The sequence below is a fragment of the Phasianus colchicus genome, chromosome 37, assembly GCF_987193195.1.
Source record: "Phasianus colchicus chromosome 37, bPhaCol1.hap1.1, whole genome shotgun sequence".
In the NCBI taxonomy this organism is placed as follows: Eukaryota; Metazoa; Chordata; class Aves; order Galliformes; family Phasianidae; genus Phasianus; species Phasianus colchicus.
In genome coordinates this window covers 1,298,274-1,320,440 of record NC_143472.1, presented here as the reverse complement: position 1 = coordinate 1,320,440, position 22,167 = coordinate 1,298,274, and the positions used below count along the sequence as shown (strand labels likewise).

At 56.3% G+C, this 22,167-nt stretch overlaps 1 protein-coding gene across 2 annotated transcripts in view; it reads left to right on the top strand.

The window, feature by feature from the left end:
• The window catches only part of FIBP (FGF1 intracellular binding protein), a 34,996-nt gene extending 15,930 nt beyond the window's left edge, over positions 1–19,066 (top strand). For both annotated transcript variants that reach the window (XM_090129767.1, XM_090129766.1), the window contains exons 5-10: positions 3,353–3,486; positions 5,840–5,948; positions 8,295–8,358; positions 12,532–12,618; positions 13,824–13,921; positions 18,881–19,066. In XM_090129767.1, the coding sequence (XP_089985893.1) occupies positions 3,353–3,486; positions 5,840–5,948; positions 8,295–8,358; positions 12,532–12,618; positions 13,824–13,921; positions 18,881–18,950 (562 nt within the window). In that variant the 3' untranslated portion in view covers positions 18,951–19,066. The remainder of the gene's footprint in view (positions 1–3,352; positions 3,487–5,839; positions 5,949–8,294; positions 8,359–12,531; positions 12,619–13,823; positions 13,922–18,880) is intronic.
• Positions 19,067–22,167: the final 3,101 nt, after the last annotated feature.

Sequence of the window (22,167 nt, the reverse complement as noted above, 5' to 3'; positions counted from 1 at the left end):
GGGTCCCTATGGGTCTCTGTGGGTCTCTATGGGTCCCTGTGGGTCTCTATGGGTCTCTATGGGTCCCAGTGGGTCTCTGTGGTTCCCTATGGATCCCTATGGGTCCCTATGGGTCCCTATGGGTCCTTGTGGGTCCTTATGGGTCACTATGGGTCCCTATGGTTCCCTATCTGTCCCTATGGGTCTCTGTGGGTCCCTATGGGTCCCTATGTGTCATTATGTGTCCCTATGGGTCTCTATGTGTCCCTATCTGTCCCTATGGGTTGCTGTGGGTCGCTATGGTTCCCTATGTGTCCCTATGTGTCCCTGTGAGTCCCTATGGGTCCCTATGCGTCCCTATGGGTCGCTATGGGTCCCTATGTGTCCCTATGGGTCCCTATGCGTCCCTATGTGTCCCTGTGGGTCCCTATGTGTCCCTATGGGTCTCTATGCGTCCCTATGGGTCTCTGTGGGTCCCTATCTGTCTCTATGTGTCCCTATGTGTCCCTATGGGTCCCTATGGGTTTCTATGTGTCCCTATGTTTCCCTATGGGTCGCTGTGGGTCGCTATGGGTCTCTATGGATTCCAATGGGTCTCTATGGATCCCTATGGATCTCCAGGGATCCCTATGGGTCCCTATGGGTCTCTATGTGTCCCTATCTGTCCCTATGGGTTGCTGTGGGTCGCTGTGGGTCCCTATGTGTCCTATGGTTCGCTATGGGTCCTTATGGGTCCCTATGGGCCCCTATGGGTCGCTATGGGTCGCTATGGGTCGCTGTGGGTCTCTAGGGATCCCTATGGGTCTCTATGTGTCCCTATGGCTCCCTATCGTTCCCTATGGGCCCCTATGGGTCTCTATGGGTCGCTGTGGGTCCCTATGGCTCCCAATGGGTCCCTATGTGTCCCTATGGGTCTCTATGGGTCCCTATGGGTCCCTATGGGTCCCTATGGGTCCCTATCTATCCCTATGGGTCTCTATGGGTCTCCATGGGTCTCTGTGTGTCCGTATCTGTCCCTATGGTTCACTACGGGCCCCTATGGGTCGCTATGGGCCCCTATGGGTCCCTACGGGCCCCTATGGGTCGCTGTGGGTCGCTGTGGGTCTGTATGGATTCCAATGGGTCTCTATGGATCCCTATGGATCCCTATGGATCTCTATGGGTCCCTATGGGTCCCTATGGGTCTCTATGTGTCCCTATGCGTCCCTATGGGTCTCTATGTGTCCCTATGGGTCCCTATGTGTCCCTATCTGTCCCTATGGGTCCCTATGTGTCCCTATGGGTCTCTGTGGGTCCCTATGGGTCCCTATGGGTCTCTATGGGTCCCTATCTGTCCCTATGGGTCGCTATGGGTCCCTATGGGTCGCTATGGGTCCTATGGGTCCCTATGTGTCCCTGTGGGTCCCTATGGTTCCCTATGTGTCCCTATGGGTCTCTGTGGGTCCCTATGTGTCCTATGGTTCCCTATGGGTCTCTATGGGTCCCTATGTGTCGCTATGGATCTCTGTGGGTCCCTATGGGTCCCTATGTGTCCTATGGGTCCCTATGGGTCCCTATGTGTCCCTATGGGTCTCTGTGGGTCCCTATGGGTCCCTATGTGTCATTATGTGTCCCTGTGGGTCCCTATGGTTCCCTATGGGTTTCTATGTGTCCCTATCTGTCCCTATGGGTCGCTGTGGGTCGCTATGGGTCTCTATGGATTCCAATGGGCCTCTATGGATCCCTATGGATCTCTAGGGATCCCTATGGGTCCCTATGGGTCTCTATGTGTCCCTATGGGTCTCCATGGGTCCCTATGGGTCCCTATGGGTCTCTATGGGTCCCTATCTGTCCCTATGGGTCGCTATGGGTCCCTATGGGTCGCTATGGGTCCTATGGGTCCCTATGTGTCCCTGTGGGTCCCTATGGGTCCCTATCTGTCCCTATGTGTCCCTATGTGTCCCTATGGGTCCCTATATGTCCCTATGGGTCTCTATGTGTCCCTATCTGTCCCTATGGGTCCCAATGGGCCCCTATGGGTCGCTGTGGGTCGCTGTGGGTCTGTATGGATTCCAACGGGTCTCTATGGATCCCTATGGATCCCTATGGATCTCTATGGGTCTCTATGGGTCCCTATGGGTCCCTATGTGTCCCTATGGGTCCCTATGGGTCTCTATGTGTCCCTATGGGTCCCTATGTGTCCCTGTCTGTCCCTATGGGTCTCTATGTGTCCCTATGGGTCCCTATGGGTCGCTGTGGGTCGCTGTGGGTCGCTATGGGTCCCTATGTGTCCCTGTGGGTCCCTATGTGTCCCTATGTGTCCCTATGCGTCCCTATGGGTCTCTGTGGGTCCCTATGTGTCCTATGGTTCGCTATGGGTCCTTATGGGTCCCTATGGGTCGCTATGGGTTGCTATGGGTCCCTGTGTGTCCCTGTGGGTCCCTATGGTTCCCTATGGTTCCCTATGGGTCCTTATGGGTCCCTATGTGTCGCTATGGGTCCCTATGTGTCCTATGGTTCCCTATGGGTCTCTATGGGTCCCTATGTGTCGCTATGGATCTCTGTGGGTCCCTATGGGTCTCTATGTGTCCCTATCTGTCCCTATGGGTTGCTGTGGGTCCCTATGGGTCCTTATGGGTCCCTATGGGTCTCAATGGGTCCCTATGGGTCCCTGTGTGTCATTATGTGTCCCTATGGGTCCCTATGTGTCCCTATGGGTCCCTATGGGTCTCTATGTGTCCCTATGGGTCCCTATGTGTCATTATGTGTCCCTATGGGTCTCTATGTGTCCCTATCTGTCCCTATGGGTTGCTGTGGGGCGCTGTGGGTCCCTATGTGTCCTATGGTTCCCTATGGATCCTTATGGGTCCCTATGTGTCCCTATGGGTCTCTGTGGGTCCCTATGTGTCCCTATGGGTCTCTATGTGTCCGTATCTGTCCCTATGTGTCCCTATGGGTCGCTATGGGCCCCTATGGGTCGCTATGGGCCCCTATGGGTCGCTATGTGTCCCTATCTGTCCCTATGTGTCCCTATGGGTCTCTATGTGTCCCTATGTGTCCCTATGGGTCGCTATGGGCCCCTATGGGTCGCTATGTGTCCCTATCTGTCCCTATGTGTCCCTATGGGTCTCTATGTGTCCCTATGGGTCGCTATGGGCCCCTATGTGTCCCTATGGGTCCCTATGTGTTCCTATGTGTCCCTATGTGTCCCTATGGGTCTCTATGTGTCCCTATGGGTCGCTATGTGTCCCTATCTGTCCCTATGTGTCCCTATGTGTCCCTATGGGCCCCTATGGGTCCCTATGTGTTCCTATGTGTCCCTATGGGTCGCTATGTGTCCCTACGGGCCCCTATGTGTCGCTATGTGTCGCTGTGTGTCGCTGTGCCCCCGCAGGCAGTACGCCGCCGTCGTGTTCCTGGCGCACGGGCGCTACGAGACGGGCCGGCGCCGCCTGCACTTCCTGTCCTTCGCCGACTTCGCCGCCTGCGCCCAGCAGCTGATGCAGCACTGGAGCCACGGGGCGCTGGGTGAGGAGGTGGGGGGCGGGGGGCGGGGGGGGGGCGCCGTGGGGCTGGGGGGTGGAGGGCGATGGGGGGCGGGTGTGGGGTGGGAGTGGGGCACGGGTGGGGTGGAGGTGCGGTGGGTGTGGGGTGGGTGATGTGGGGTGGGTGTGGGGTGATGTGGGGTGGGTGTGGGGTGGGTGTGGGGCACGGGTGGGGTGGAGGTGCGGTGGGTGTGGGGTGGGTGATGTGGGGTGGGTGTGGGGTGGGTGTGGGGCACGGGTGGGGTGGAGGTGCGGTGGGTGTGGGGTGGGTGTGGGGTGGGGGTGGGGCAGCTGTGGGGCACTGGTGGGGTGGATGTGGGGTGGGTGTGGGGTGGGTGATGTGGGGTGGGCGTGGGGTGGGTGTGGGGTGGATGTGGGGTGGGTGTGGGGTGGGTGTGGGGTGTGTGTGGGGTGGGTGTGGGGCACGGGTGGGGTGGATGTGGGGTGATGTGGGGTGGGTGATGTGGGGTGGGTGTGGGGTGGGTGTGGGGCACGGGTGGGGTGGATGTGGGGTGATGTGGGGTGGGTGATGTGGGGTGGGTGTGGGGTGGGTGTGGGGCACGGGTGGGGTGGAGGTGCGGTGGGTGTGGGGTGGAGGTGGGGTGGGGGTGGGGCAGCTGTGGGGCACTGGTGGGGTGGGTGTGGGGTGGGTGTGGGGTGGGTGATGTGGGGTGGGTGTGGCGTGGATGTGGGGTGGGGGTGGGGCACGGGTGGGGTGGAGGTGGGGTGGGTGTGGGGTGGGCGTCGGGTGGATGTGGGGTGGGTGTGGGGTGGGTGTGGGGTGGGGGTGGGGCACGGGTTGGGTGGAGGTGGGGTGGGTGTGGGGTGGGTGATGTGGGGTGGGTGTGGGGTGATGTGGGGTGGGTGATGTGGGGTGGGTGTGGGGTGGGTGTGGGGCACGGGTGGGGTGGAGGTGCGGTGGGTGTGGGGTGGGTGTGGGGTGGGGGTGGGGTGGGGGTGGGGCACGGGTGGGGTGGATGTGGGGTGGGTGTGGGGTGGGTTGTGGGGTGGATGTGGGGCATGGGTGGGGTGGGGGCGGGGTGGGTGTGGGGTAGGTGTGGGGCAGCTGTGGGGCACTGGTGGGGTGGATGTGGGGTGAATGTGGGGTGGGTGTGGGGTGGATGTGAGGCATGGGTGGGGTGGGTGCGAGTGCAGGGCATGTGGGGCAGCTGTGGGGTAGAGCTATAGGGCAGCTGTGGGACAACTATGGGGCTGTTATGGGGCAGCCATGGGGCAGCTGTGGGGCAATTGACCCCATTAACCCCATTGACCCCATTATTCCATTGACCCCATTGACCCCGTTGACCCCATAACCCCCATTGACCCCATTGGCCCCCACTGACCCCATTACCCCCATTGACCCCATTATTCCATTGACCCCATTGACCCCGTTGACCCCATAACCCCCATTGACCCCATTGACCCCCACTGACCCCATTACCCCCATTGACCCCGATGACCTCATTGACCCCATTACCCCCATTGCCCCCATTGACCCCATTGACCCCATTGACCCCGGTGACTCCATTGACCCCATTGACTCCGTTGACCCCGTTGACCTCATTGGCCCCATTACCCCCATTATCCCCATTAACCCCATTATTCCCATTAACCTCATTGACCCCATTACCCCCATTGACCCCATTAATCCCATTAACCTCATTGACCCCATTACCCCCACTGACCCCATTAACCCCGTTGACCCCATTAACCTCATTGACCCCATTGGCCCCATTACCCCATTGACTCCATTGACCCCATTACCCCCATTAGCCCCATTACCCCCATTGACCCCACTGACCCCATTACCCCCATTACCCCATTACCCCCACTGACCCCATTTCCCCCATTGACCCCACTGACCCCATTACCCCCATTGACCCCATTGACCCCATTACCCCCATTACCCCATTACCCAATTACCCCCACTGACCCCATTACCCCCATTGACCCCATTAACCCCACTGACCCCATTACCCCCATTGAACCCATTGACCCCATTACCCCATTGACCCCAATGACTCCATTGACCCCATTGACCCCATTACCCCATTAACCCCATTGACCCCATGACCCCATTACCCCCATTGACCCCATTGACCCCATTACCCCATTAACCCCATTGACCCCATTGACCCCATTACCCCCATCGACCCCATTAACCCGTTGACCCCATTGACCCAATTACCATTGACCCCATTGACCCCCTTGACCCCATTGCCCCCATTACCCCATTACCCCCACTGACCCCATTACCCCCATTACCCCCACTGACCCCACTGACCCCGTTGACCCCAATACCCCCACTGACCCCGCTGACCCCGTTGACCCCACAGCCCCGGAGGCGGCGGAGCTGGACGCCGACGTTCCCAAATCCTTCCTGCAGGACCTGAAGGAGCTGAAGGTGTTGGTGACCGACAAGGACCTGCTGGACCTGCACAAGAGGTGACCCCAAACGGCCCCAAATGGCCCCAACGGCCCCATAGAGACCCAACAACCCCATAAAGACCCCAATGGCCCCCAATGGCCCCATAAAGACCCCATAGTGACCCCAATGGCCCCATAAAGACCCCAATGACCCCCAATGGCACCATAAAGACCACAGTGGCCCCAAATGGCCCCATAAAGACCCCAGTGGCCCCATAAAGACCCCAATGGCCCCCAATGGCCCCATGCTGACCCCATAGTGACCCCAATGGCCCCATAAAGACCCCAATGGCCCCAAATGGCCCCATAAAGACCCCAGTGGCCCCAAATGGCCCCGTAAAGACCCCAATGACCCCAAATGGCCCCATAAAGACCCCAGTGGCCCCATAAAGACCCCAATGGCCCCAAATAACCCCATGCTGACCCCATAGTGACCCCAATGGCCCCATAAAGACCCCAATGGCCCCAAATGGCCCCGTAAAGACCCCAATGACCCCAAATGGCCCCATAAAGACCCCAGTGGCCCCATAAAGACCCCAATGGCCCCAAATAACCCCATGCTGACCCCATAGTGACCCCAATGGCCCCATAAAGACCCCAGTGGCCCCAAATGGCCCCATAAAGACCCCAATGACCCCAAATGGCCCCATAAAGACCCCAGTGGCCCCATAAAGACCCCAATGGCCCCAAATAACCCCATGCTGACCCCATAGTGACCCCAATGGCCCCATAAAGACCCCAGTGGCCCCAAATGGCCCCATAAAGACCCCAATGACCCCAAATGGCCCCATAAAGACCCCAGTGGCCCCATAAAGACCCCAATGGCCCCAAATAACCCCATGCTGACCCCATAGTGACCCCAATGGCCCCATAAAGACCCCAATGGCCCCAAATGGCCCCGTAAAGACCCCAATGGCCCCATAAAGACCCCAATGGCCCCATAAAGACGCCAATGGCCCCATAAAGACCCCAATGGCCCCCAAAGGCCCCATAAAGACCCCAGTGGCCCCAAATTGCCCCATGCTGATCCCAGTGGTCCCAAATAACCCCATAGTGACCCCAATGACCCTAAATGGCCCCATAAAGACCCCAATGGCCCCATAAAGACCCCAATGGCCCCCAATGGCCCCATGGCAACCCAAATGGCCACAAATAGCCCCAAATGGCCCCAAATGACCCCAAATGCACCGATGGTGACCCCAATGGCCCCCAATGGCCCCAGTGGCCCCAGGGCGACCCCAATGGCCCCAAATAAACCCCAAATGGCCCCTAATGAACCTATGGTGACCCCAGTGGCCCCAAATGGCCCCTAGTGGCCTCCAATGGCCCCATGGCAACCCCAATGGCCCCCAATGAACCTTTTGTGACCCCAATGGCCCCAGTGGCCCCAAATGGCCCCCAATGGCCCCATGGCAACCCCAATGGCCCCATGGTGCCCCCAGTGGCCCCTAGTGGCCCCCAATGGCCCCATGGCAACCCCAGTGGCCCCCAATGGCCCCCAATGGCCCCATGGCGACCTCAATGGCCCCTAGTGGCCCCCAATGGCTCCATGGCAGCCCCAATGGCCCCCAATGGCCCCCAATGGCCACGTGGCAACCCCAATGGCCCCAAATAGCCCCTAGTGGCCCCCAATGGCCCCATGGCAACCCCAATGGCCCCGTGGCAACCTCAATGGCCCCCAGTGAACCTGTTGTGACCCCAATGGCCCCAAATGGCCCCCAATGGCCCCATGGCAACCCCAATGGCCCCATGGAGACCCCAGTGGCCCCCAATGGCCCCTAGTGGCCTCCAATGGCCCCATGGCGACCCCAGTGGCCCCCAGTGAACCTGTTGTGACCCCAATGGCCCCAGCAGCCCCAAATGGCCCCCAATGGCCCCATGGTGACCCCAGTGGCCCCTAGTGGCCCCCAATGGCTCCATGGCGACCTGAATGGCCTCAAATGGCCCCTAGTGGCCCCCAATGGCCCCATGGCAGCCCCAGTGGCCCCCAATGGCCCCGTGGCAACCCCAATGGCCCTGTGGTGACCCCAATGGCCCCCAATGGCCATCAATGGCCCCATGGCGACCCCAATGGCCCCCAATGGCCCCATGGCAACCCCAATGGCCCCGTGGCAACCTCAATGGCCCCCAGTGAACCTGTTGTGACCCCAATGGCCCCAGCGGCCCCAAATGGCTCCCAATGGCCCCATGGCAACCCCAATGGCCCCCAATGGCCCCATGGTGACCCGAATAATCCCAAATGGCCCCAGACGGCGACCCCAATGTTCCCGATCTCCCCATAAAGCCCCCAGTGTCCCCATAAAGACCCCAATGTCCCCCAAAATGTCCCCATAAAGACCCCGATATCGTGTCCCCCCCCCCCAGCCTGGTTTGCACAGCGCTGCGGGGGAAGCTGTCGGTGTACAACGAGATGGAGGCCAACTTTAAGGTGGGGGTCTTTTGGGGGGGGGATTTGGGGTCCTGGGGGGGGGGGATATTGGGGTCTTATGGGGGGGATTTGGGGTCCTCAGGGGGGATTTGGGGTCTGGGGGGGGGATATTGGGGTCTTATGGGGGGGATTTGGGGTCTTGGGGGGGGGGATATTGGGGTCTTATGGGGGGGATTTGGGGTCTTATGGGGGAAATTTGGGGTCTTGGGGGGGGGGATATTGGGGTCTTATGGGGGGGATTTGGGGTCCTCAGGGGGGATTTGGGGTCTGGGGGGGGGGATATTGGGGTCTTATGGGGGGGATTTGGGGTCCTCAGGGGGGATTTGGGGTCTTGGGGGGGGGATATTGGGGTCTTATGGGGGGGATTTGGGGTCCTCAGGGGGGATTTGGGGTCTTGGGGGGGGGATATTGGGGTCTTATGGGGGCGATTTGAGGTCTGGGGGGGCTCCTGGGGAGGGGATTTGGGGTTATGTGGGGTCAGGGGGGGGATTTGGGGTCTTAGTAGGGGATTTGGGGATTATGTGGGGGCTCTGGGGGGGGATATTGGGGTCCTGAGGGGGGGATTTGGGGTCTGGGGGGGCTCCTGGAGAGGGAATTTGGGGTTATGTGGGGTCTTGGGGGGGATATTGGGGTCCTGGGGGGGGATTTGGGGTCTTATGGGGGGGATTTGGGGTCCTCAGGGGGGATTTGGGGTCTTGGGGGGGGGGATATTGGGGTCCTGGGGGGGGATTTGGGGTCTTATGGGGGGGATTTGGGGTCCTCAGGGGGGATTTGGGGTCTTGGGGGGGGGATATTGGGGTCTTATGGGGGGGATTTGGGGTCCTCAGGGGGGATTTGGGGTCTTGGGGGGGGGATATTGGGGTCTTATGGGGGCGATTTGAGGTCTGGGGGGGCTCCTGGGGAGGGGATTTGGGGTTATGTGGGGTCAGGGGGGGGATTTGGGGTCTTAGTAGGGGATTTGGGGATTATGTGGGGGCTCTGGGGGGGGATATTGGGGTCCTGAGGGGGGGATTTGGGGTCTGGGGGGGCTCCTGGAGAGGGAATTTGGGGTTATGTGGGGTCTTGGGGGGGATATTGGGGTCCTGGGGGGGGATTTGGGGTCTTATGGGGGGGATTTGGGGTCCTCAGGGGGGATTTGGGGTCTTGGGGGGGGGGATATTGGGGTCCTGGGGGGGGATTTGGGGTCTTATGGGGGGGATTTGGGGTCCTCAGGGGGGATTTGGGGTCTGGGGGGGGGATATTGGGGTCCTGAGGGGGTGGATTTGAGGTCTGGGGGGGCTCCTGGGTAGGGGATTTGGGGTTATGTGGGGTCAGGGGGGGGATTTGGGGTCTTAGGGGAGGATTTGGGGATTATGTGGGGGCTCTGGGGGGGGATATTGGGGTCCTGAGGGGGGATTTGGGGTCTGGGGGGGCTCCTGGGGAGGGGATTTGGGGTTATGTGGGGGCAGGGGGTGGATTTGGGGTCCTGGGGGGGGATTTGGGGTCTTATGGGGGGGATTTGGGGTCCTCAGGGGGGATTTGGGGTCTTGGGGGGGGGGATATTGGGGTCCTGGGGGGGGATTTGGGGTCTGGGGGGGCTCCTGGGGAGGGGATTTGGGGTTATGTGGGGTCTTGGGGGGGATATTGGGGTCCTGGGGGGGGATTTGGGGTCTTGGGGGGGCTCCTGGGGAGGGGATTTGGGGTTATGTGGGGTCAGGGGGTGGATTTGGGGTCCTGGGGGGGGATTTGGGGTCTTAGTAGGGGATTTGGGGATTATGTGGGGGCTCTGGGGGGGGATATTGGGGTCCTGAGGGGGGGATTTGGGGTCTGGGGGGGCTCCTGGGGAGGGGATTTGGGGTTCTGTGGGGGCAGGGGGTGGATTTGGGGTCCTGGGGGGGGATTTGGGGTCTTATGGGGGGGATTTGGGATCCTCAGGGGGGATTTGGGGTCTTGGGGGGGGGATATTGGGGTCCTGAGGGGGGATTTGGGGTCTTAGGGGGGGATTTGGGGATTATGTGGGGGCTCTGGGGGGGGATATTGGGGTCCTGAGGGGGGATTTGGGGTCTGGGGGGGCTCCTGGGGAGGGGATTTGGGGTTATGTGGGGTCTGGGGGGGAATATTGGGGTCCTGGGGGGGGATTTGGGGTCTTATGGGGGGGATTTGGGGTCCTCAGGGGGGATTTGGGGTCTTGGGGGGGGGATTTGGGGTTATGTGGGGTCAGGGGGTGGATTTGGGGTCCTGGGGGGGGATTTGGGGTCTTAGGAGGGGATTTGGGGATTATGTGGGGTCCTTGGGGGAGATATTGGGGTCCTGGGGGGTGGGGGGGCGGTTGGGGACTGAGGGGGAATACTGGGATCTGGGGGGGGGGCGGATTTGGGGTCTGGGGGGGATATTTGAGGTCGGGGGGGGGATTTGGGGTCTGGGGGGGATTTTGGGGTCTGGAGGGAATATTGGGATCCTGGCGGGGGGTTGGGGGTCCTAGGGGGAATATTGGGATCCTGAGGAGGGGGGGATTTGGGGTCCTGGGGGGGGATTTGGGATCCTGGGGGGGGGATTTGGGGTATGGGGGGGAATATTGGGATCCTGGGGGGGGATTTGGGGTCCTGGGGGGATTTGGGTTCCTGGGGGGAATATTGGGATCCTGGGGGGGGGATTTGGGGTCTGGAGAGAATATTGGGATCCTGGGAGGGGGATTTGGGGTCCTGGGGGGAATATTGGGATCCTGGGGGGGGGGGATTTGGGGTCTGGGGGGGGTTGGGTTCTTGGGGGGAAATATTGGGATCCTGGGGGGGGGTTTGGGGTACTGGGGGGAGATATTGGGGTCTGGAGGGAATGTTGGGATTCTGGGGGGGGGATTTGGGGTCTGGGGGGAATATTGGGATCCTGGGGGGGGGATTTGGGGTCCTGGGGGGGATTTGGGGTCTGGGGGGAATATTGGGATCCTGGGGGGGGGGGTATTGGGGTCTGGGGGGGAATATTGGGATCCCGGGGGGGGGATTTGGGATCCTGGGGGGGGGATTTGGGGTCTGGGGGGAATATTGGGATCCTGGGGGGGGGATTTGGGGTCTGGAGAGAATATTGGGATCCTGGGGGGGGGATTTGGGGTCTGGGGGGAATATTGGGATCCTGGGGGGGGGATTTGGGGTCTGGAGAGAATATTGGGATCCTGGGAGGGGGATTTGGGGTCCTGGGGGGAATATTGGGATCCTGGGGGGGGGATATTGGGGTCTGGTGGGGGATATTGGGGTCTGGGGGGGGGATATTGGGGTCTTGGGGGGGAATATTGGGATCCTGGGTGGGGGGGGGGTGGAATTCGGGGTCAGGGGGGGATATTGGGGTCTGGAGGCGGATTTGGGGTCCTGGGGGGGATTTGGGGTCTGGGGGGGGGGGGGATTTGGGGTCTTGGGGTGGAATGTTGGGATCCTGGGGGGGGAAGGGGGGGGATTTGGGGTCTGGGGGGAGGGTTTGGGGTCTGGGGGGGGAATGTTGGGATCCTGGGTGGGGGGGGGGTGGAATTTGGGGTCAGGGGGGGAATTTGGGGTCTGGGGGGGGGGATATTGGGATCCTGGTGGGGGATTTGGGGTCTGGGGGGGGGGATATTGGGATCCTGGTGGGGGATTTGGGGTCTGGGGGGAGGGTTTGGGGTCTGGGGGGGGGATTTGGGGTCTTGGGGGGGCTCCTGGGGAGGGGATTTGGGGTTATGTGGGGTCGTGGGGGGGGATATTGGGGTCCTTGGGGGGATTTGGGGTCTTGGGGGGGAATATTGGGATCCTGGGGGGGGGATTTGGGGTCCTGGGGGGGATTTGGGGTCTTGGGGGGGATTTGGGGTCTGGGGGGGGAATATTGGGATCCTGGGTGGGGGGGGGGGTGGAATTTGGGGTCAGGGGGGGAATTTGGGGTCTGGGGGGGGGATTTGGGTTCTTGGGAGGGAATATTGGGATCCTGGGGGGGATTTGGGGTCTGGAAGGGGATTTGGGGTCTGGGGGGGGATATTGGGATCCTGGGGGGGATTTGGGGTCTGGAAGGGGGTTGGGGTCTGGGGGGGGATATTGGGGTCCTGGGGGGGATTTGAGGTCTTGGGGGGGAATATTGGGGTCCTGGGGGGGGATTTGGGGTCTGGGGGGACTCCTGGGGGGGGTCTTGGGGGGATATTTGGGGTCATGTGTGTGTCCCCCCCCCTTTCCCCCCCCCCAGAACCTGTCTCGGGCGCTGCTGAACGTGGCGGCCAAGGTGACCCACGCCAAGGATGGGAGGGAATTCTTTGTGGACCTCGTGGAGAAGGTTTGGGGGGGGGGGGGGGGGCAAAAATTTGGGGGGGGGCGGGGGGAGGGAAATCGGAGGGGGGGGGGCAAGAAATGGGGAGGGGAAGCCAAAAATTTGGGGGGAGGGTTTTCAAAATAATGGGAGGAGGGGAAAGAATATGGGGGGGGAAATTGGGGGGGGGGGGGGGGGGCAGAAATTGGGGGGGGGCAGAAATGGGGGGGGGGCAGAAATGGGGGGAGGACACTGAAATTTGGGGGGAGGGGTTTGAAAAAAATGGGGGGAGGGCAAAAAATATGGGGGGAGAAATTGGGGGGGGGGGGGCAAAATTGTGCGGGGGGGGGGCAGAAATGGTGGGGGGGCAAAATGGGGGGAGGAGCCCGAAATTTGGGGGGAGGGGTTTCATAAAAATTTGGGGGGAGGGGAAAGAAAATGGGGGGAGAAATTGGGGGGGGGCCGAAATTGGGGGGGGGGGGCAAAATGGGGGGGGGCGTCAAAATGTTGGGGGGGCAAATGGGGGAGGAAATGGGGGGGGGGGAAATGGAGGGGGACCTCAAAATTGGGGGGGTAGAATGGGGGGGGGGCTGAAATTGGGGAGGAGGGGGTGCAAAAAATGGGGGGGAGGGGGGCAAAATGGGGGGGGGGAGGAGGTAAAAATTGAGGGGGGGGCAAAAAATTGGGAGGGGGGCAAAATGGGGGGGGGCTAAAAATTGGGAGGGGGGCAAAATGGGGGGGGGAAGGGGGTAAAAATTGGGAGGGGGGCAAAATGGGGGGGGGAGAGGTCAAAAAATTGGGAGGGGGGGCAAAAAATTGGGAGGGGGGCAAAATGGGGGGGGTAAAAAATTGGGAGGGGGGCAAAATGGGGGGGGGGTTAAGATTTGGGAGGGGGTTAAAATGGGGGGGGTCAAAAAATGGGGGGGACCCCGAAATTGGGGGAGGGCAAAAGGGGGGAGGAAGTGGGGGTGCAAAAATGGGGGGGGGGACAAAATTTTGGGGGGACCCCAAAATGGGGGGGGGGGGCCGAAGGGGGGCAGGGGTGAAAATGGGTTTCTGTGGGATTTCAGTGGGATTTTGGGGCTTTCTATGGGATTTTGGCCATTTCTATGGGATTTTTGGTGGGATTTTGGGGCTTTCTATGGGATTTGGGATCTTGGTGGGATGGGGGGGGTACCCCAAAAATGGGGGGGGGTCTCCATGTCTTCTTGCCCCCCCCTCCCCCCCCCCAGTTTATCGAGCCGTGCCGCGCCGACCGCTGGACGCCCCGAGACCTTCAGCTCTTTTTGGGGCAATACTGCAGTGCTGTGCATGGGATGGAGGGCTTCCGGTATGGGGACCCCAAAAATTGAGGGGGGGGACCCCAAAAATGGGGAGGGGGACGCTAAAAATGGGGAGGGGGACCCCAAAATTGGGGAGAGAGACCCTAAAAGTGGGAGGGGGTGACGCCAAAAATGGGGATCGGGACACCTAAAGTTGGGGGGTGGGGGACCCCAAAAATGGGGAGGGGGACCCCAAAAATAGGGTGGAGGACCCTAAAAAATGGGAAGGGGGACCCGAAAATTGGGGAGGAGGACCCTAAAAGTGGGGAGGGGGACCCTAAAAGTGGGAGGGGGTGACACCAAAAATGGGGATCGGGACACCTAAAGTTGGGGGGTGGGTGACCCTAAATTGGGGCTGGGGACCCCAAAAGTGGGGAGGGGGACCCTAAAAGTGGGGAGGGGGACCCCAAAATTGGGGAGGGAGACCCTAAAAATAGGGAGAGAGACCCTAAAAGTGGGAGAGGGTGACCCCAAAAGTGGGGATCAGGACACCAAAAGTTGGGGGGTGGGTGACCCCAAAAATGGGGAGGGGGACCCCAAAATTGGGGAGGGGGACCCTAAAAATGGGAGTGAGACCCTAAAAGTGGGAGTTGGGACCCCAAAAATGGGGATCGGGACACCTAAAGTTGGGGGGTGGGTGACCCTAAATTGGCGATGGGGACCCCAAAATTGGGGAGGGGGACCCTAAAAGTGGGAATGGGGACCCTAAAAGTGGGAAGGGGTGACACCAAAAATGGGGATCGGGACACCAAAAGTTGGGGGGTAGCTGACCCCAAAATGGGGAGGGGGACCCCGAAATTGGGGAGGAGGACCCTAAAAGTGGGGAGGGGGACCCTAAAAGTGGGAGGGGGTGACACCAAAAATGGGGATCGGGACACCAAAAGTTGGGGGGTAGCTGACCCCAAAAATGGGGAGGGTGACTCCAAAATTGGGGAGGAGGACCCTAAAAGTGGGAGGGGGACCCTAAAAGTGGGAGTGGGGACCCAGAAATGGGAAGGGGACCCCAAAAGTGGGGAAAGAGACCCCAAAATTGGTGCTGGGGACCCCAAAAGTGGGGAGAGAGACCCTAAAAGTGGGAGTGGGTGACCCCAGAAATGGGGATAGGGACACCTAACGTTGGGGGGTGGGTGACCCTAAATTGGGGCTGGGGACCCCAAAATTGTGGAGGGGGACCCTAAAAGTGGGGAGGGGGACCCCAAAATTGGGGAGGGGGACCCTAAAAATGGGAGTGAGACCCTAAAAGTGGGAGGGGGACCCTAAAAGTGGGAAGGGGTGACACCAAAAATGGGGATCGGGACACCAAAAGTTGGGGGGCGGGGGACCCCAAAAATGGGGAGGAGGACCCCAAAAATGGGAGTGAGACCCTAAAAGTGGGAGTTGGGACCCCAAAAATGGGGATCGGGACACCTAAAGTTGGGGGGTAGCTGACCCCAAAAATGGGGAGGGGGACCCCAAAATTGGGGAGGAGGACCCTAAAAGTGGGGAGGGGGACCCTAAAAGTGGGAGGGGGTGACACCAAAAATGGGGATCGGGACACCTAAAGTTGGGGGGTGGGTGACCCTAAATTGGGGCTGGGGACCCCAAAAGTGGGAGTGGGGACCCCAGAAATGGGGGGGGACCCTAAAAGTGGGGGGGAGACCCTAAAAGTGGGAGGGGGTGACACCAAAAATGGGGATCGGGACACCAAAAGTTGGGGGGTGGGTGACCCCAAAAATGGGGAGGGGGACCCTAAAAGTGGGGACGGGGACCCTAAAAGTGGGAGGGGGTGACACCAAAAATGGGGAGGGGGACACCAAAAGTTGGGGGGTAGCTGACCCCAAAAATGGGGAGGGTGACTCCAAAATTGGGGAGGAGGACCCTAAAAGTGGGAGGGGGACCCTAAAAGTGGGAGTGGGGACCCAGAAATGGGAAGGGGACCCCAAAAGTGGGGAAAGAGACCCCAAAATTGGTGCTGGGGACCCCAAAAGTGGGGAGAGAGACCCTAAAAGTGGGAGTGGGTGACCCCAGAAATGGGGATAGGGACACCTAACGTTGGGGGGTGGGTGACCCGAAATTGGGGCTGGGGACCCCAAAAGTGGGAGTGGGGACCCAGAAATGGGGGGGGACCCCAAAATTGGGAAGGGGGACCCCAAAAGTGGGGAGAGAGACCCTAAAAGTGGGAGTGGGTGACCCCAGAAATGGGGATCGGGACATCTAACGTTGGGGGGTGGGTGACCCTAAATTGGGGCTGGGGACCCCAAAAGTGGGAGTGGGGACCCCAGAAATGGGAGGGGGACCCTAAAATTGGGGAGGGGGACCCTAAAAGTGGGAGGGGGTGACAACAAAAATGGGGGTGGAACCCCAATAATGGGGTTGGAACTCCCAAAATTGGGATAGGGACACCAAAAATGGTGATAGAGACCCTAAAAGTGGGAGAGGGTGACCCCAAAAGTGGGTTCAGAACCCCCAAAAATTCAGATAGGAACATTAAATGTGGGGGTGGAGACCCTAAAAGTGGGAGGGGGTCCCCAAAAATGGGGATGGGGACCTTAATAATGAGAGGGGAGGCCCCAAAAATGGGGTAGGAACCCCAAATGTTGGGACAGGGACACCAAAAGTTGGGGGGTGGGGACCCCAAAATTGGGGCTGGGGGACCTCAAAATCTGAAATTTTGACCCCAAAATCTCAACTTTAGCCCCCAAAATCGCACTTTTTACCCCCAAATCCCAACTTTTCACCCCCAAATTCCACCTTTTGACCCAAAGTCCCATCTTTTAACCCCAAGATCCCAACTTTTCACCTCAAAGTTTCAACTTCTGAATGTCAAAGTCCCAATCTTTTGACCCCAAAATCCCAACTTTTTACCCCAAATCCCAATTTTTAGCCCTCAAAATCCCAGCTTTTTACCCCAAAATCCAAAATGTTGACTCCCAAACCCCAATTCTTGACCCGAAAATCCCCGCAATAACCCCAAAAAACCTCAACTTTCGACCCCAAAATCCCAACTTCTCACTGCAAAATCTCAACTTTAATCCCAAATTCCCAATTTTTGACCCCAAAATCCCAACTTTTGACCCCCAAATCGCAGCTTTTGACTCCAAAATCCCAACTTCTAACCTCAAAATTCACAACTGTTGACCCCCTCAACGCCCAACTTTTAACCCCCAAATCCAAAATTTGACCCCTAAATCCCAACTTTTAACCCCAAAATTCACAATTTTTAACTGAAAAATCCCAACTTTTGACCCAGAATCCGTTATTGATCCCTCAAATCCCAAATTTTTTACCCCAAAATCCCAAATTTTGACCCCAAAATCCAACCTTTAATACCCCAAATCCCATCTTTTAGCCCCAAGATCCCAACTTTTAGCCTCAAAATTTGAACTTTTGAACCTAAAAGTCCCAACTTTTAACCCCAAAATCTCAACATTTGACGCCAATATCTCAACTTTAACCCCAAAATCCCAACTTTTATTCACCAAATCCCGAATTTTGACCCCAAAATCTCAACTTTAACCCCAAAATCCCAAATTTTGACCCCTAAAATCCCAACTTTTAACCCAAGATCCCAACTTTTAACCTCAAAATTTGTTATTTTGACCCCCAAATACCAAATTTTTAAACCCAAAATCTCAACTTTAACCCCAAAATCCCAACTTCTGACCCCAAATCCCAACTTTTAACCACAAAATCTCAACTTTAACCCCAAAATCCCAACTTTTAACCCCTAAAATCTCAACTTTTGAACCTCAAAATCCCATTTTTTGACCCCCAAGTCCCGAATTTGGACCCCCAAATCCAAACTTTTATACCTAAAATCCCAAATTTTCACCCCAAAATCTCAACTTTAACCCCAAAATCCCAAATTTTGACCCAAGATCCCAAATTTCAACATCAGAATCTCAACTTTAACCCCCAAAATCCCAAATTTTGACCCCAAAAATCTCAACTTTAACCCCTGATATCCCAAATTTTGACCCCAAAATCCCAACTTTTGAACCCAAAATCTCAATTTTAACCCCCAAAATCCCAAATTTTGACCCCAAGATCCCAACTTTTAACCTCAAAATTTGAACTTTTGAAACTCAAAATCCAAACTTTTAACCCCAAACTCCCAAACTTTTAATCCCAAAATCTCAACTTTAACCCCCAAAATCTCAAATTTTGACCCAAGATCCCAACTTTTAACCTCAAAATTTGTTCTTTTGACCCCCAAATCCCAAACTTTCGACCCCAAATTCTCAATTTTAACCCCTAAAATCCCAACTTTTGCCTCCAAAATCTCAACTTTAACCCCAAAATCCCAAATTCTGCCCCCCAAAATCCCAACTTTAACCCCTAAAATCCCAAATTTTGACGCCAATCCCAATTTTTAACCCCTAAAATCCCAACTTCTGACCCCAAATCCCAAACTTTTAACCCCAAAATCTCAACTTTAACCCCTAAAATCCCAACTTCTGACCCCAAATCCCAAACTTTTAACCCCTAAAATCCCAACTTTTGACCCCAAGTCCCCAATTTGACCGCACAATCTCAACTTTAACCCCTAAAATCCCAACTTTTCACCCCAAAATCCCAACTTTAACCCCTAAAATCCCAACATTTCCCCCCAAAATCCCAACTTCTGACCCAAAATCCCACCTTTTAACCCCCAAATCCCAACTTTTCCCCCCAAAATCGCAACTTCTGACCCCAAAATCCCAGCTTTTAACCCCCAAAATCCCACCTTCTGACCCCAAATCCCAACTTTTCACCCCTAAAATCCCAACTTCTGACCCCAAATTCCCACCTTTTGACCCCAAATCCCAACTTTTCACCCCAAAATCTCAACTTTAACCCCTAAAATCCCAACTTCTGACCCAAAATCCCAACTTTAACCCCAAATCCCAACTTTAACCCCCCAAACCCCAACTTTCCCCCACATCCCCGCTTCTGACCCCCAATCCCAGCTCCTGACCCCAAATCTCCTTTTCTTGCCCCAATTCCAGGCACCAGGCGCTGTGGGATCGCTACATGGCGGCCGTCAGCGCCTGCCTGCTGCGCATGTACCACGACTGACCCCCCCCAAAAAAAGAAATGGGGGGGGGTCCCCGAAATTGAGGGGGGTCCCAAAAAACAGGGCGGGGTCCCGAGAAATGGGGGTGGGCGCCAAAATTGGGGGGGGGGTGGCGTCTGAAATCAGGAGGGGGTACGAAATGGGGGGGGGGGAGGGATGGCAAAATTGAGGGGGGGTCCCAAAATAAAGGAGATTGGAAAATGAGGAGGTGTGTTTTGGGGGGAAAGTGGGGGTTTGGGGGGGAAAGTGGGGTTTTGGGGTCAGAAAAGTGGGATTTTGGGTGTAGAAAAGTGGGGTTTTGGGGGGAAAAGTGGGATTTTGGGTCAGAAAAGTGGGATTTTGGGGGGAAAAGTGGGATTTTGGGGGGAAAAGTGGGATTTTGGGTCAGAAAAGTGGGATTTTGGGGGGAAAAGTGGGATTTTGGGGAGAAAAGTGGGGTTTTGGGTCAGAAAAGTGGGATTTTGCGGTAGAAATGTGGGATTTTGGGGAGAAAAGTGGGATTTTGGGTCAGAAAAATGGGATTTTGGGCTAGAAAAGTGGGGTTTTGGGTCAGAAAAGTGGTATTTTGGGGGGAAAAGTGGGATTTTGGGGAGAAAAGTGGGATTTTGGGTCAGAAAAATGGGATTTTGCGGTAGAAATGTGGGATTTTGGGGAGAAAAGTGGGATTTTGGGGTAGAAAAGTGGGGTTTTGGGGAGAAAAGTGGGATTTTGGGGAGAAAAGTGGGATTTTGGGTCAGAAAAGTGGGGTTTTGGGGAGAAAAGTGGGATTTTGGGGAGAAAAGTAGGGTTTTGGGGGGAAAAGTGGGATTTGGTGTCAGAAAAATGGCATTTTGGGGTAGAAAAGTGGGATTTTGGGGGGAAAAGTGGGATTTTGGGTCAGAAAAATGGGATTTTGGGGTAGAAAAGTGGGGTTTTGGGGTAGAAATGTGGGATTTTGGGGTCAGAAAAGTGGGATTTTGGGGAGAAAAGTGGGATTTTGGGGGAGAAAAGTGGGATTTTGGGGAGAAAAGTGGGGTTTTGGGTCAGAAAAGTGGGGTTTTGGGGGCGGGAAAGTGGTATTTTGGGGGGAAAAGTGGCATTTTGGTCAGAAAAATGGGATTTTGGGGGAGAAAAGTGGTATTTTGGGGGGAAAACTGGGATTTTGGGGAGAAAAGTGGGATTTTGGGTCAGAAAAATCCCAACATTTCCCCCCCAAATCCCAACTTTTCATCCCAAAATCCCAACCTTAACCCCTAAAATCCCAACATTTCCCCCCAAAATCCCAACTTCTGACCCCAAATCCCACCTTTTAACCCCCAAATCCCAACTTTTCCCCCCAAAATCGCAACTTCTGACCCCCAAATCCCAACTTTTCCCCCCAAAATCCCAACTTCTAACCCCCCAAATCCCAGCTTTTAACCCCCAAAATCCCACCTTCTGACCCCAAATCCCAACTTTTAACCCCTAAAATCCCAACTTCTGACCCCAAAATCCCAGCTTTTGACCCCAAAATCCCAACTTTAACCCCAAAATCCCACCTTTTGACCCCAAAATCCCAACTTTTCCCCCCAAAATCTCAACTTTAACCCCTAAAATCCCACCTTTTGACCCCAAAATCCCAACTTCTGACCCCAAATCCCGACTTTTAACCCCCAAAATCCCAACTTCTGACCCCAAATCCCAAACTTTTAACCCCAAAATCTCAACTTTAACCCCTAAAATCCCGCCTTTTGACCCGAAATCCCAAACTTTTAACCCCTAAAATCCCAACTTTTGACCCCAAGTCCCCAATTTGACCGCACAATCTCAACTTTAACCCCCAAAATCCCAACTTCTGACCCCAAAATCCCAGCTTTTGACCCCAAAATCCCAACTTTAACCCCCAAAATCGCAAACTTTTCCCCCCAGAATCCCAACCTTAACCCCCAATCCCAGCTCCTGACCCCAAATCTCCTTTTCTTGCCCCAATTCCAGGCACCAGGCGCTGTGGGATCGCTACATGGCGGCCGTCAGCGCCTGCCTGCTGCGCATGTACCACGACTGACCCCCCCCAAAAAAAGAAATGGGGGGGGGTCCCCGAAATTGAGGGGGGTCCCAAAAAACAGGGCGGGGTCCCGAGAAATGGGGGTGGGCGCCAAAATTGGGGGGGGGGTGGCGTCTGAAATCAGGAGGGGGTACGAAATGGGGGGGGGGGAGGGATGGCAAAATTGAGGGGGGGTCCCAAAATAAAGGAGATTGGAAAATGAGGAGGTGTGTTTTGGGGGGAAAGTGGGGGTTTGGGGGGGACAGTGGGGTTTTGGGGTCAGAAAAGTGGGGTTTTGGGTGTAGAAAAGTGGGGTTTTGGGGAGAAAAGTGGGATTTTGGGGGGGAAAAGTGGGATTTTGGGTCAGAAAAATGGCATTTTGCGGTAGAAATGTGGGATTTTGGGGAGAAAAGTGGGATTTTGGGGAGAAAAGTGGCATTTTGGGACAGAAAAATCCCAACATTTCCCCCCCAAATCCCAACTTTTCACCCCAAAATCCCAACTTTAACCCCTAAAATCCCACCATTTGACCCCAAATCCCAACTTTTGACCCCAAAATCTCAACTTTAACCCCCAAAATCCCAAACTTTAACCCCCAAATCCCAACTTCTGACCCCAAATCCCAACTTTTAACCCCAAAATCTCAACTTTAACCCTTAAAATCCCTACTTCTTACCCCAAATCCCAAACTTTTAACCCCTAAAATCCCAACTTTTGACCCCAAGTCCCCAATTTGACCCCACCATCTCAACTTTTGACCCCAAAATCTCAACTTTAACCCCCAAAATCCCAAACTTTAACCCCCAAATCCCAAATTCTGACCCCAAATCCCAACTTTTAACCCCAAAATCTCAATTTTAACCCCAAAATCCCAACTTTTCACCCCAAATCCCAAACTTTTCACCCTAGAATCTCAACTTTTCACCCCAAAATCCCACCTTTTGACCCCAAGTCCCAATTTTTAACCCCTAAAATCCCACCTTTTGACCCCAAAATCCCACCTTCTGACCCCAAAATCTCAACTTTAACCCCTAAAATCCCACCTTTTGACCTCAAGTCCCCAATTTGACCCCAAAATCCCAACTTCTGACCCCAAAATCTCAACTTTTAACCCCAGAATCTCAACTTTAACCCCCAAAATCTCACCTTCTGACCCCAAATCCCAAACTTTAACCCCTAAAATCCCAACTTCTGACCCCAAAATCCCAACTTTTGAC